Raw genomic sequence first — 11,899 nt, 5'->3', positions numbered from 1 at the left:
GGAGGTTCCTCAGGAAACTAACAATAGAACTCCCTTATGACCCAGCAATAGCACTGCTAGGAATTTACCCAAGGGATACAGAAATGCTGAGGCATAGGAGCACATGTACCCCAATGTTCATAGCAGCACTCTCCACAATAGCTAAAACATGGAAAGAAATTTTTATTTAAAAATATGCCAGAGTGGCACGTTGTGGGGTGGTCTACCCTTGGCCTCTACGGTTCCCCTTTTCTGAGACTTGCCTGGAAGTTTTTTTGCATTACAAGTTGAGCTGATAAATTGTCCCATTGGCCTGAGCCAGCATCTCAGTCCTGCAGGTGATTTTAGTTAAACTCGCTTCAGAAGGCAGTGATGCAAGTGTGTTCTCAAAGTCAGGCCTGTGGCTCCGTTAAGCAGGTAATAAATAAAGCCTTTCTCTGGAAATTAAAAGAAAAACAATGACCAGTGATTGGATCAAACTATAAAACCAGTTTCTGAGTTCTGACTATAGCCTGTCAAGAGGATTTCTAGTTGTCAGGCATCTTTTTTTTTTAATTTATTTTTTTAATGTTTTATTCATTTCTGAGAGAGAGAGAGAGAGAGGCGGCATGAGCAGGGGAGGGTCAGAGAGAGAGGGAGACACAGAATCCAAAGCAGGCTCCAGGTTCTGAGCTGTCAGCACAGAGCCCAACGCGGGGCTCGAACCCATGAACCACGAGATCATGACCTGAACCGAAGTTGGACGCTTAACTGACTGAGCCACCCAGGCACCCCTTAAAGCATATTTATGTAAAGCGAGGGCAGGCGGCAGGGATCTGACGGTTTATAATTTGAGGGTGTCTGGTGATCATTTTGAGTGGCCCATAGAGCACCAGGCATGAAGATCGTTTATGTAGGAGCTGGTGTGCTTTTTCTCAAGTTCACATCCAGTTGTTCTTATTCAGTTTTCAGGGGTTCAGGCAGTCTTGGTTATCAAATGATTTCAAGCCACATGGATAGAAAATATCAAAAGTATTAGTTTGGAGGATTGTAGCCAGGCATTGGAAGAAACTAGAGGAAATCAAGATCGAGTTCAGTTCATACTCAATTGTATTTGAATCTAATATCTACAAAGGTGTGTCACTGAAACTTTTTCCCCCCCTATAATCACCTTCATTTTACTAAAGATAGCCAAATTAAGACTAATATCTTTGCCCAATAAACCTAGTTTGGGGGATAAGCTTGGCCTGATGAATTACAGAAGTGCAGCAAAAATAGTGATTAATCAGACAGGCTCTTTTAAATCCAGGGGCGCCTGGGTGGCTCAGTCAGTTGAGCGTCTACTTTGGCTCAGGTCATGATCTCACGGTTCATGAGTTCGAGCCCCACCCTGGACTCTGTGCTGACAGCTTGGAGCCCGGAGCCTGCTTCAGATTCTGTGTCTCCCTCTCTCTCTGCCCCTCCCCACACCCCCCCCAAAAATAAATAAACATTAAAAAACCCACTTTAAATCTGCTTTGCTAGAACTTTTTATAAGGAATCTTCATATTGAACTTTCAACGGCGGCCTCTCGAGGCCAGAAGCCAAGCCAAATATTTGCCATCAGACTTTACCTGTGATACCTCTAGGTTAAGGTTAATTGCTCTCTTCTTGAGGTCATCTAGATACCCTCAGGTTCTTGCACCTGCCAAGAAGTGACCTCCTTTACTCACCTTGTAAGAGGCTCCTGCTGGGAGCCCTGGAAGCATGGTATTAGGCCTTCTTCCAAAAGGCTTTACTGGCTCCGTATAATCACCCTTAGTGCCGTAAAACCATCTAGCCGTATCTGAGTTTATGCCCGTCTCCCAAATGTGACATTCCAGGCAAAGCCTGGAATAAAACCAGTGTTTCTAATCGTGTCCTGTTCAAGAAGAACAAACTCTTATGGAACTTACCCAACTAAATAGGTTGTCAGAAAAAATGTATAAGAATTCAATAAGAGTTTTTGAATTCTGGAGGTATCAGACAGGGAGAAAAAGATAAATTCTTGTATATCGTAGCTTCAGAGAAAAACTTTTCTGAAATCTGGAAAAACAAAACATTAAAAAGTCAGTATTTCAAACAAAGATGTCATACAACTTGTAATTATGCTCCTCGGTTCATTTATGTTGTTTATTCTGGATCTGTTTAAATTCAGTCCTTCCTTTAGTTCCAGAAATTCTTACCCAGTTCAGTTTTATGATCTTAAAGTTATCAGAACCCTGCATTTGTCAAAGTTCCTTTTTATGAATCTCTCAAGATGAAACACGTTTGCGGGAAGCTTTTGGAAAAGGATCCAAGTAAAGTAGTAACTGTCTATAAATGATAAAAGAATTAAAATGGCCATGGTTACAGATCTGATTAGAGTTTGTCAGGGAGCAAGAATTCCTGTCCCTTCAAAGTTCCTTCTAAAATCAAATTGACATGAGACAGATTCACAGGGGAAAAAAGTCAAATTTGATAATGGAGAATCTGCATAGACAAGGAAATTCCACAGACAGGCAAGATGACCTAAGGAGAAGGGATAGGGGTCTGGGACTTCAGAGGAAAGGAATGCACTTGACAGGGTGGTAAGAACAGATGTTTGGTAATTAGACGTTTGCCCTCCCACACAGATGGGTCATTCAGATAAAATTTATCTTTGCTAATAACCCTTGTTCTGGGAAAGAACCTCAATTTAGATTCTGTGTAGTTAAGGGAAGGGCAAAAGTTTCCCTTGAGCCCACAGGGTCTCAAGTGCCTTCAGCTCAAAATAATCCACATGCCAAAGGGGTACATTTTGAGGAAACCTGTCCTGAACCCCTTTAAGTTCGTTACAGTGCAACTGACAAGGAAATTTGATTATTTCTGTGACGTATAACACTTCAAGATAGTTCTATACCAGTACATATCAGATTTCTAGGAGTTTCATATTATTCCTAGAACACTTATCTTAATGACATATATCCATACAGATGTAGTTTAAGAGGGTTTAGTACCGCTTACTAATGCTTTCATTACCATGCACCAATGCTTCCCATGTAATTTAACACAACACTAAACCTAATTAGTGTAACAGCTCCTTTTGTATAAAAAGAAACCAGATATTTTGAAATGTTCATGGGCCCTCTGGAATATTTCAGTTAGGTTGTAGACTTGATTTTAGAATTCGATTTTGGGAAGTTTATCAAAAAAATATCAAAACATTTGATTAAGTAAGATCATAGATCATGATGAAACAATATTTATCCATTTAGCCAAAGTGACAATAAAAATTTTTTTGAAAAAAAATTTTTTTTTTTTTTTGAGAGAAAGAGCACAAGCAGGGGAAGGGCAGAGAGGGAGAGAGAGAATCCCAGGCAGGCTCCCTGCAGTCCACACAGGCCTCACTGTCCTCGAAAGGCCCGACACGGGGCTCGATCTCACAAACCACGAGATCATGGCCTGAGCTGAAATCAGGAGTCAGACACTTAACTGACTGAGCCACCCAGGCAATAAAAAATTTTAAAGACAAATACAGAAGATTACATAGTTGTGAGCAAAACTTAGCTTTTAGTATTAAGAAGACTCGGTTTTCTTGAATAATTAAAGATCTGATAAAGACAAAGCATTGAATCTTTGTTTTTCTAGGCAGATTACAGTAAAGGTAAAGAAAACCTTTGTTTACAATTTCTTATAAAAAGCAAACCAATCATCTAAGAAAACTTCTTTTCATTTCATTTCATTTCAATTCCAGTGTAGTTAACCTACAGTCTTATGTTAGTTTCAGGCATACAAAATAGTGATTCAGCGGTTCCGTATAATACTGAGTGCGCATCAGGATAAGTGTGCACTTAATCCCCTTCACCTGTTTTACTCATCCCTCCACCCACCTCCCCTCTGGTTACCATCAATTTGTTTTCTATAGCTAAGAGTCTGTTTTTTGGCTTGCCTTTTGTCTCCCTCTCTTTGTTTTGTTTCTTAAAATTCTACATATGAATGAAATCATATGAATGAAATGGTATTTGGCTCTGGCTTATTTCACTTAACATCGGACTGTGGATCCATCCAGTTTGTTGCAAATGGCAATATTTTGTTCTTTTTTATGGCTGAGTGATATTCCTGTGTGTGTGTGTGTGTCCTTTAACCTATTGATGGGCCCTGGGTTGCTTCCATAATTTAGCTATTGTAAATAATGCAGTAAACATAGAAGTGTATATATCTTTTTAAATTAGTGTTTTCCTATTCTTTTTTTTTTTTAATTTTAAAAATGTTTTATTTATTTTTGAGAGAGAGAGAGAGACAGCGTGATCAGGGGAGGGTCAGAGAAAGAGGGAGTCACAGAATTCGAAGACAGGCTCCAAGCTGGCTGTCAGCACAGAGCCCGACGCAGGGCTCGAACGCACGAACCATGAGATCATGACCTGAGCCTAAGTCGGATGCTCAACTGACTGAGCCACCCAGGCGCTCCATGTTTTCCTATTCTTTAGGTGAATACTCAGTAGTAGCATTACTGTGTCATATAGTAATTCTATTTACAATTTTTTGAGGAACGTCCATACTATTTTCCATGGTGCAGGCCTGCACTACTTTGCATTCCCACCAAAGTGCAAAACGGTTTTTTCTCTCCACATTCTCAACAACACTTGTTTCTGAAAACTTCTTCCTTTTAAAAGAGAAAAATTCTAATCTTGCACCAGTGTACTTTGGATATTAAAACTCATTTTTTAAAAATATGTATTTATTTAAAAAATAAATATGTATTTATTTTGGGGGAGAGTGCAAGCAAGAAAGGGGTAGAGAAAGGGAGACAGAGGATCTGAAGCAGGCTCTGGGCTAACAGGCTGACAGTAGTAGACCCAGTGTGGGGCTCGAACTCATGAACCATGAGATCATTACCTGAGCGAAGGACACTTGACCAACTGAGCCACGTGGGTGCCCCTTAAAACTCATTCTCATTCTTAAATACATTTACTTTAATCTTAGTACTGACCACATATAAAATTCCTTTTCAAAGGCTCCTTTTCCACGAACTTTCTATGTTTGTTTTTTTTTTTTAATATTTTTTAATTTATTTCTGAGAGAAAGAGACAGCATGAGCAGGGGAGGGACAGAGGGAGAGGGAGGCACAGAGCCCGAAGCTGGCTCCAGGCTCTGAGCTGTCAGCACAGAGCCCGACGCAGGGTTCAAACCCACGAACCACAAGATCATGACCTGAGGCAAAGTTGGACGCTTCAAGACATGTTTATCTTAACTAAACCAACAACTTTAAATTAGTTTTAATGCCAGGTATTTTTCCAGATCATGAAACTTGAAAAATGTTTGGCTAAGTTGCTATCTTTCTTAGTGTTAGAATGCCCAATCTTTATGAGCACTTGTCTTCAAACCAACTCAGTAGAGCTCTTGTACAAATTAATTTTAGCAATACTATCCAGAGATAGAGGAATATATCTCTACTTACAACATATATATGGACACACATACATATACATAGACAAATGTAAATGAAAATATTACAGCTTTTGTTCTTGCTAATCTTTGTGGAAAGAGCACATTATAGACCCGATTTCCAAAAACTTCCCTTTAAAAAAAATTTTTTTTTAAATTTTTATTTAGTTTTGAGAGACAGAGCATTAGCCGGGGAGGGCAGAAAGAGAGGGAGACAGAATCCAAAGGAGGCTCCAGGCTCCGAGTTGTCAGTAGAGAGCCTGATGTGGGGCTCGAACCCACGAACCATGAGTTCGTGACCTGAGCCAAAGTCAGACACTCAACTGACCGAGCCACCCAGGTGCCCCAAAAGCAGCTTATGTTTTAAAAAGGTGCCCCGGGGGGCGCCTGGGTGGCTTAGTCGGTTAAGCGTCCGACTTTCGCTTAGGTCATGATCTCGCGGTTCGTGGGTTCGAGCCCCGCGTCAGGCTCTGTGCTGACTGCCAGCTCAGAGCCTGGAGCCTGTTTCAGTCTGTGACTCCTCTCTCTGACCCTCCCCTGCTCACGCTGTCTCTCTCTCTCTACTAGAAATAAATAAAACATTAAAAAAAAAAAGGTGCCCTGGCTTTTTTCTTCAGGTCTCAGGCTATCATGGGCTGTGTTTACATTTTGAAGACATGATAAGAGTCTAACTTGGAGGGACAGAGAAGGAATGCAGGTTGTTGGGTTTTTTTTTCTTACGATATTTTCAACTAAAATAGGAAGTGATTTATGCCTTTGTAAAGTCTGTGTAAAGCGTTTAGACAAAAGCCTTCTTTTTAAGTGAGGAGGTCTTTTCACTTCTTAGTACAGGGACCGTATTTTCACATGAGAGGCGTGTTTCCTACTTTCTGGGGGACAGAGGAGGGGCTGAGTGTCCTTGCACCGCTGTTTCTTAAGTAACTTGTTTTTTTTGTTTTTTTTTTTAATTTTTTAATTTTTTTTTTAATATTTTTTATTTATTTCTAGGGGAGAGAGAGGGAAAGCATGAGCAGGGGAGGGTCAGAGAGAAAGGGAGACACAGACTGAAACAGGCTCCAGGCTCTGAGCTGGCAGTCAGCACAGAGCCCGACGCGGGGCTTGAACCCACGAACTGCGAGATCATGACCTAAGCTAAAGTCGGACGCTTAACCGACTAAGCCACCCAGGTGCCCCAAATTTTTTAATGTTTTTTTTATTTATTTCTAGGAGAGAGAGAGAAAGCATGAGCAGGGGAGGGTCAGAGAGAGAGGGAGTCACAGGCTGAAACAGGCTCCAGGCTCTGAGCTGGCAGTCAGCACAGAGCCCGACGCGCGGCTCGAACCCACGAACCGCGAGATCATGACCTAAGCGAAAGTCGGACGCTTAACCGACTAAGCCACCCAGGCGCCCCTTAAGTAACTTGTTTAAAATAATCATTGGAGCAAAGCGGCACATTTGGGGGCAGCCTGGTCTCGGCCCCTACGAGACACTGTGTGTGAAATAGTTTTGTGAGCCTTGGAACAGAGCGCAGCACGCAGGGCCCCTGTGAGGTATACGCTGCACCACTGAAAATCCTCAGCAGAGGTCGTGCTTTAAACCCAATTCGTTCATGATGTTTCTTTTAGAAATTTGACTGATTCTTACTCAATAATAATAAAAGAATAGTCATGATTGCAGTTTCATTGGACAGCATTCCCTTCTCGTCTGGGTGTACAGGTGCTAATGCCGACAGTCCAGTAAGAGTAGCCCCAGTAGGGGGATTTTCGTAAGCCGACTCTACGCCAGGTACTGTTCTCAGTGCGTTACAGCTGTCTGTTCCTTTAACCCTCATCACTACTCTAAGAGGTACTCAATTATTCCCATTTCACAGACGGGGAGACTGACGCAGAAGGTTAATAGGCCCTGAGTGTCAGAGCTAAGATTTAAATCTACAAAGTTGAGGGGCGGCTGGGTGGCTCAGTCGGTTAAGCTTCCGACTTCAGCTCAGGTCATGATCTCATGGTTTTTGGGTTCGAGCCCCGTTTCGGGCTCTGTGCTGACAGCTAGCTCAGAGCCTGGAGCCTGTCTTCGGATTCTGTGTCTCCCTCTCTCTCTGACCCTCCCCTGCTCATGCTGTCTCTCTCTCTCTCTCTCTCTCTCTCAGAAATAAATAAAACATTTAAAAAATTTTTTAAAAATTAATCCACAAAGTTGATTCCAGTGTCCACCATATTAATGACCAGCCCACACTACTGTTGTAATTAATTTGATAGATTTTTTTAAAATGAATGCATTGTATGCAAGCGTTGTAAAAACAGAAGCCTCAAATTTCAGTGCACTCGGAATGTGCCCCACAAGATGTATCAGTGAGGTTGGTTAATAAAGTTGTTGTTGAGGATATACTTTTCTGCAAGATCAGAGATCTCTAGTATTCATTTCCCAATGCCCTTGGTGATCTATAGCTCCTGCAAACAAACTGGCGTTCATAAAATACTACCATGGTTTTGGATGCATTCCTGTTATTCAGTCACATCTGAGAAAGAGGTTTCATTGATATGACCAGGTTGAGCCCTCAAGCCAGGAAGCTACTTTAAAAAAGAGAGATTCTTTTTAACAAGTTCACCGTTTTGGAAAATGTACTCCATTGTTATTGAGAATAATATCTGTAGCCTGAAGGGATCGAATGCAGTTATGGGACTGTAGGAAACAGGCGCCTCCTTTGTTAAATAGACTGCATTTAAGTGCATTTAGATGCTTGATTATGTGATCTAAAACTTCTCGGGTGTTGCATTGCTGTTAGTAAGGCATTATTTGTAGTCATAAGGATAATCACTTTATTGAATATTTAGTATGAAATAGGAGTCTATATAAAATATGAACTAGTTTTGAAAGACAGGCATAAAAATATACCTATACTTATTCATGTATTGGTGTGTATATTTGATCCTTTTGTATAAAATTAAGCAGTGTGCGAACTGAACTTTTCATTTGGTTCTGATTTGAGTGTGTGTCTTATCACATAAGTATTTGGTTAACTGCATGGTAAAAACTTCATTTTAGGAATCTGAAAAATCACTATACAGGAGAAAACAAAGAATATAAATCTTTGCAGACTTAACCTGGGGGAGATTTTTGGGCAGTTTACCACTTTGACTGTATCCATTTCTCTGTGCCAGCCAAAGGCCTTCTGAGGGTCTTTTCACCATTATTGCAGAGTTCTTTTCATCACCTTTGTGTCACATTTCTGTCACATGCTCTACCCTCTGGCCCTGTGGGCCCACTGTTGCAGGATTATGCTCTTGTAAGAACTGCTTACATGAGAAATTGTCTTGGAAACTTTGCTTTTAGCAGCACACATTTCTCCTTTCTTTGTTGCATGAATCAAATTTTATTTGGTTTGTAAATCATTCTCTTCCTTTTTTTTTTTTTTTTTCCATTTCAGAGCCACTCAGTACACATGCATGTTGCTTAGATATTTGTTAGAGCCTAAAGCTGGCAAAGAGAACGTGGTAATGAAGCTCAAGAAACTGGAGTCCAGTGTGAGCACTGGCCGTAAATGTAAGTACCCTGTCTCTTGAGGGACAGTGGCTCCTGGCTTCGAATCGTCAGACCTTGTCATTTACAAAATACTCTCTAGGTCATTCATTTCTAATCAGTCCAGTTTTTTGATGAGGTTGACCAGTAAGGCCGCCCTCATGAAATGATGGGCCCAGAAGATTGAAGTTCTGCTGTAGACCATTCAGACAGCCTACTGTGTGCGCGGTGGGTGCCGTTCCGTGGCTTTCTGCTTAATCACGGCCCGTGGACACGCAGCGTATTAGCTCAACTTTAGTTCTTAGAATTAGACAGTGTTTTGGCAGTCCCTGACATGGGCTTCTTTCTGGCTCCTGGAAGGCCATGGTATTCTCTAGAAGAACAGAATAGCTTGTCTTTTCCCTGCCTTTTCCCTTCTTCCCTTGAGGAATTGCTAGAGGAAATGGATGGAATGGTTCTCAGACCATTTGTGGGGTGCTTTCATGTTCAAGGCAAAAGTGAAGTCCGTGTTATATACTCATTTGCTTTGCTTTAATAATAAAGCATCCCAGGAAACCCCGTCCTTCTAATAACAATTGCACACCTGAGTCTTAGTGGCTTGCTGAGAGGCAGATGTCGCTACAGTAGGTGGGCAGAGGTGTTAGAATGGAATGTAGAAATCAGATGCTGATCAGTTATTTTTGAGCACCTACTTGAGGTATAGTTTTGAGCTTTATGAGAGAACTAAGATTACATGGTACAACAACGGTATAAGATTTAGTGCCAAATATACTGGCTAGGATAGAGGCAAAGAAAGTTTGGGAGGAGGTGGAACTTGAGGTGTGGCTAGAGAGAGAGGGAAGGAGAGCCTTCTCGAAGGGTGATTTTCTCCGTGAAGGCTCAAAACTGTTCATGAACAAACCATTGTATTGAAAGGTCAAAGAGAAAACCAGTGTGACAGGGAGACTTAAGTTACCAAGCAGAGGGATGCTGGAAGGTAGGGTGAGCTTTTCTGGATGCTTTGAAGGGTAGGCTTAGAAGTTCTCAGATCCTGTAGTGTGTTAGAGCTCACTAATCTCTGAAGTCCAGGAAAGACGTGCCCAAGGCCATTCAGCTGGCTAGTGCAAGAGCCAGAACTGGAACTCGGGATTATTCGTTACATATTCTGTTTTGTGTTATTTTTGATACAATAATACCAGGCATTCTTTTGAGATCGCAGGGTAGCTTGAGGGTACCCTGCTTGAGGGTAGGATACTTTTGAGCATTTGCTGAGTCTGAGGTAGAGTCCTTTAAGGAAAGTACAAGTACCTCTTTAGTATTGTCCATAATGTTTAGGATTATAACTCATCCTGAGTAGGCGCTCAAAAAGTACTTGATTGATACATCCTGGGTTAATTAATTACATGCTCAGATAAGGATCTGCGTTACAGCTGTTGATTTATTTCAACTGGGAACAGTTTTCCTACCACCAAATCCCATCATCTCTACTTTGTCTTCTTGACAGTAGGGAGCCAAAGGGGTTTGGAACCACAGAGATGGCAAAATGCTAGTGGTGTTTTATAAAAAAGCAATCGTTTGTCTGGAAAGTAAGTAATTTCTGAGGCATCAGACTCTCCCAAAAGAATGCTGGCATCTGGGTCAGAGAAATGCCCACAGTGAATTAAAGCCTCATATGTGGAAATAATAATAGTAGTAGAGTATTAGTAGACTATCTAGACTTCATGTTTTTGTTTTTTTTTTTAATTCATGTTATCATAGGGCTTTTCTTCTAAAGAGGCGTAGCCGGTGATATTCAGATGGCACAATCCACACTCATGATTGGCCATGCCTCGAGTGTACTGTAAGCCAATGTTAAGGTATTCACTGGAATGGAGGTGATAAATTTAGAGTCACTGTCTTTTGTGCCTTCCAGATCCTTTTGGGTGTCCTTAACATACTGGAAAATCCTTCCTTATTCCTGAGCAAAGACTCAGCCTCCAGTGACAGGCCCCCCACCCTGATACAGGGATCCTGCCTGCGTGTCTCACACGTTAACTGCTGTGGGTCCTTCTTGCAGGGTTCAGGCTGGGCAACGTGGTGCACGCCATCCAGGCGACGCAGCAGAGCATTCACGCCACTGCCCTGGTGCCCCGCGTGTGCCTGACGTTAGCCAACGTGAACCGTGTGATTTATTTCGTGTGCGATACCGTCCTCTGGGTGAGGAGCGTGGGGCTCGCCACTCACGTTAACAAGGAGAAATGGCGGAAGTGGGCTGCCCGCCATTACTGCTGCTCCCTCCTGCTGAGCCTGGCCCGGGATCTGTACGAAATCTCCCTGCAGATGGAGCGAGCCGCGCGCGACCCGCCAGAGGGGGCGACAGCGCCACCTCAGGGTCCTCCTGGCAGCAGCGTGGCCGACGAGGAGCCGGAATGGCTCCAGGCCTTTCTCCTCCTCTTGTTCCGATCTCTGAGGAGGCATCCTCCCTTGCTGCTGGACACGGTAAAGAACTTCTGCGATATCCTGAACCCGCTGGACCAGTTGGGGATCTATAGGTCCAACCCCGGCGTCATTGGACTCGGAGGCCTCGTCTCGTCTCTGGCGGGCATCGTCATCGTGGCGTGTCCGCAGCTGAAGCTGAAGCCGCAGTGAAGTGCTGGCCGGCTCCAAAGGGCAGCGTCTCAGGGCGGACGCTTGCAGGAGGCGCACGTCGTGTCGGGCTGGGCCTAGGGACCTGCTCCTGCGAGCGTTGGGTGACCCGCGACGGGAGCAAGCGTGGGGCCCGGGGTGCAGAACGGCAGTGCGTGAAGATTTATACGTGTTTTTTCGAGCGCTGGAGTGATTCTGAATTTCCGAGTATTTTCCTTTCATCTAACATTTTTTGAGCCTCTCTTGTGCTCCTAGTGGGAGCTTACTGCTTGCTGAATATATAAAAATTAGAAAAGGCCCAGGGCGCCTGGGTGGCTTAGTCGGTTGAGCGTCCGACTTTCGCTTAGGTCATGATCTCGCGGTTCGTGGGTTCGAGCCCCGCGTCGGGCTCTGTGCTGACTGCCAGCTCGGAGCCTGGAGC

General features: G+C 43.1%; 2 protein-coding genes across 2 annotated transcripts in view; both read left to right on the top strand.

Annotated features, from left to right (window-relative positions):
• The window catches only part of PEX11A (peroxisomal biogenesis factor 11 alpha), a 14,082-nt gene extending 2,309 nt beyond the window's left edge, over window positions 1-11,773 (top strand). Inside the window, exons 2-3 of the mRNA XM_039257608.1 lie at window positions 8,783-8,898; window positions 10,910-11,773. Of these exons, the coding sequence (XP_039113539.1) occupies window positions 8,783-8,898; window positions 10,910-11,481 (688 nt within the window). The 3' untranslated portion in view covers window positions 11,482-11,773. The remainder of the gene's footprint in view (window positions 1-8,782; window positions 8,899-10,909) is intronic.
• PLIN1 (perilipin 1) overlaps window positions 1-11,899 on the top strand; it is a 28,841-nt gene that overhangs the window by 2,182 nt on the left and 14,760 nt on the right. The gene's annotated exons all lie outside the window — the stretch shown is intronic.

Source organism: Hyaena hyaena, unplaced genomic scaffold (assembly GCF_003009895.1).
Source record: "Hyaena hyaena isolate Hyena2069 unplaced genomic scaffold, ASM300989v1 scaffold_13, whole genome shotgun sequence".
Classification (NCBI taxonomy): Eukaryota; Metazoa; Chordata; class Mammalia; order Carnivora; family Hyaenidae; genus Hyaena; species Hyaena hyaena.
This window is presented reverse-complemented; position numbering and strand designations above follow the sequence as displayed.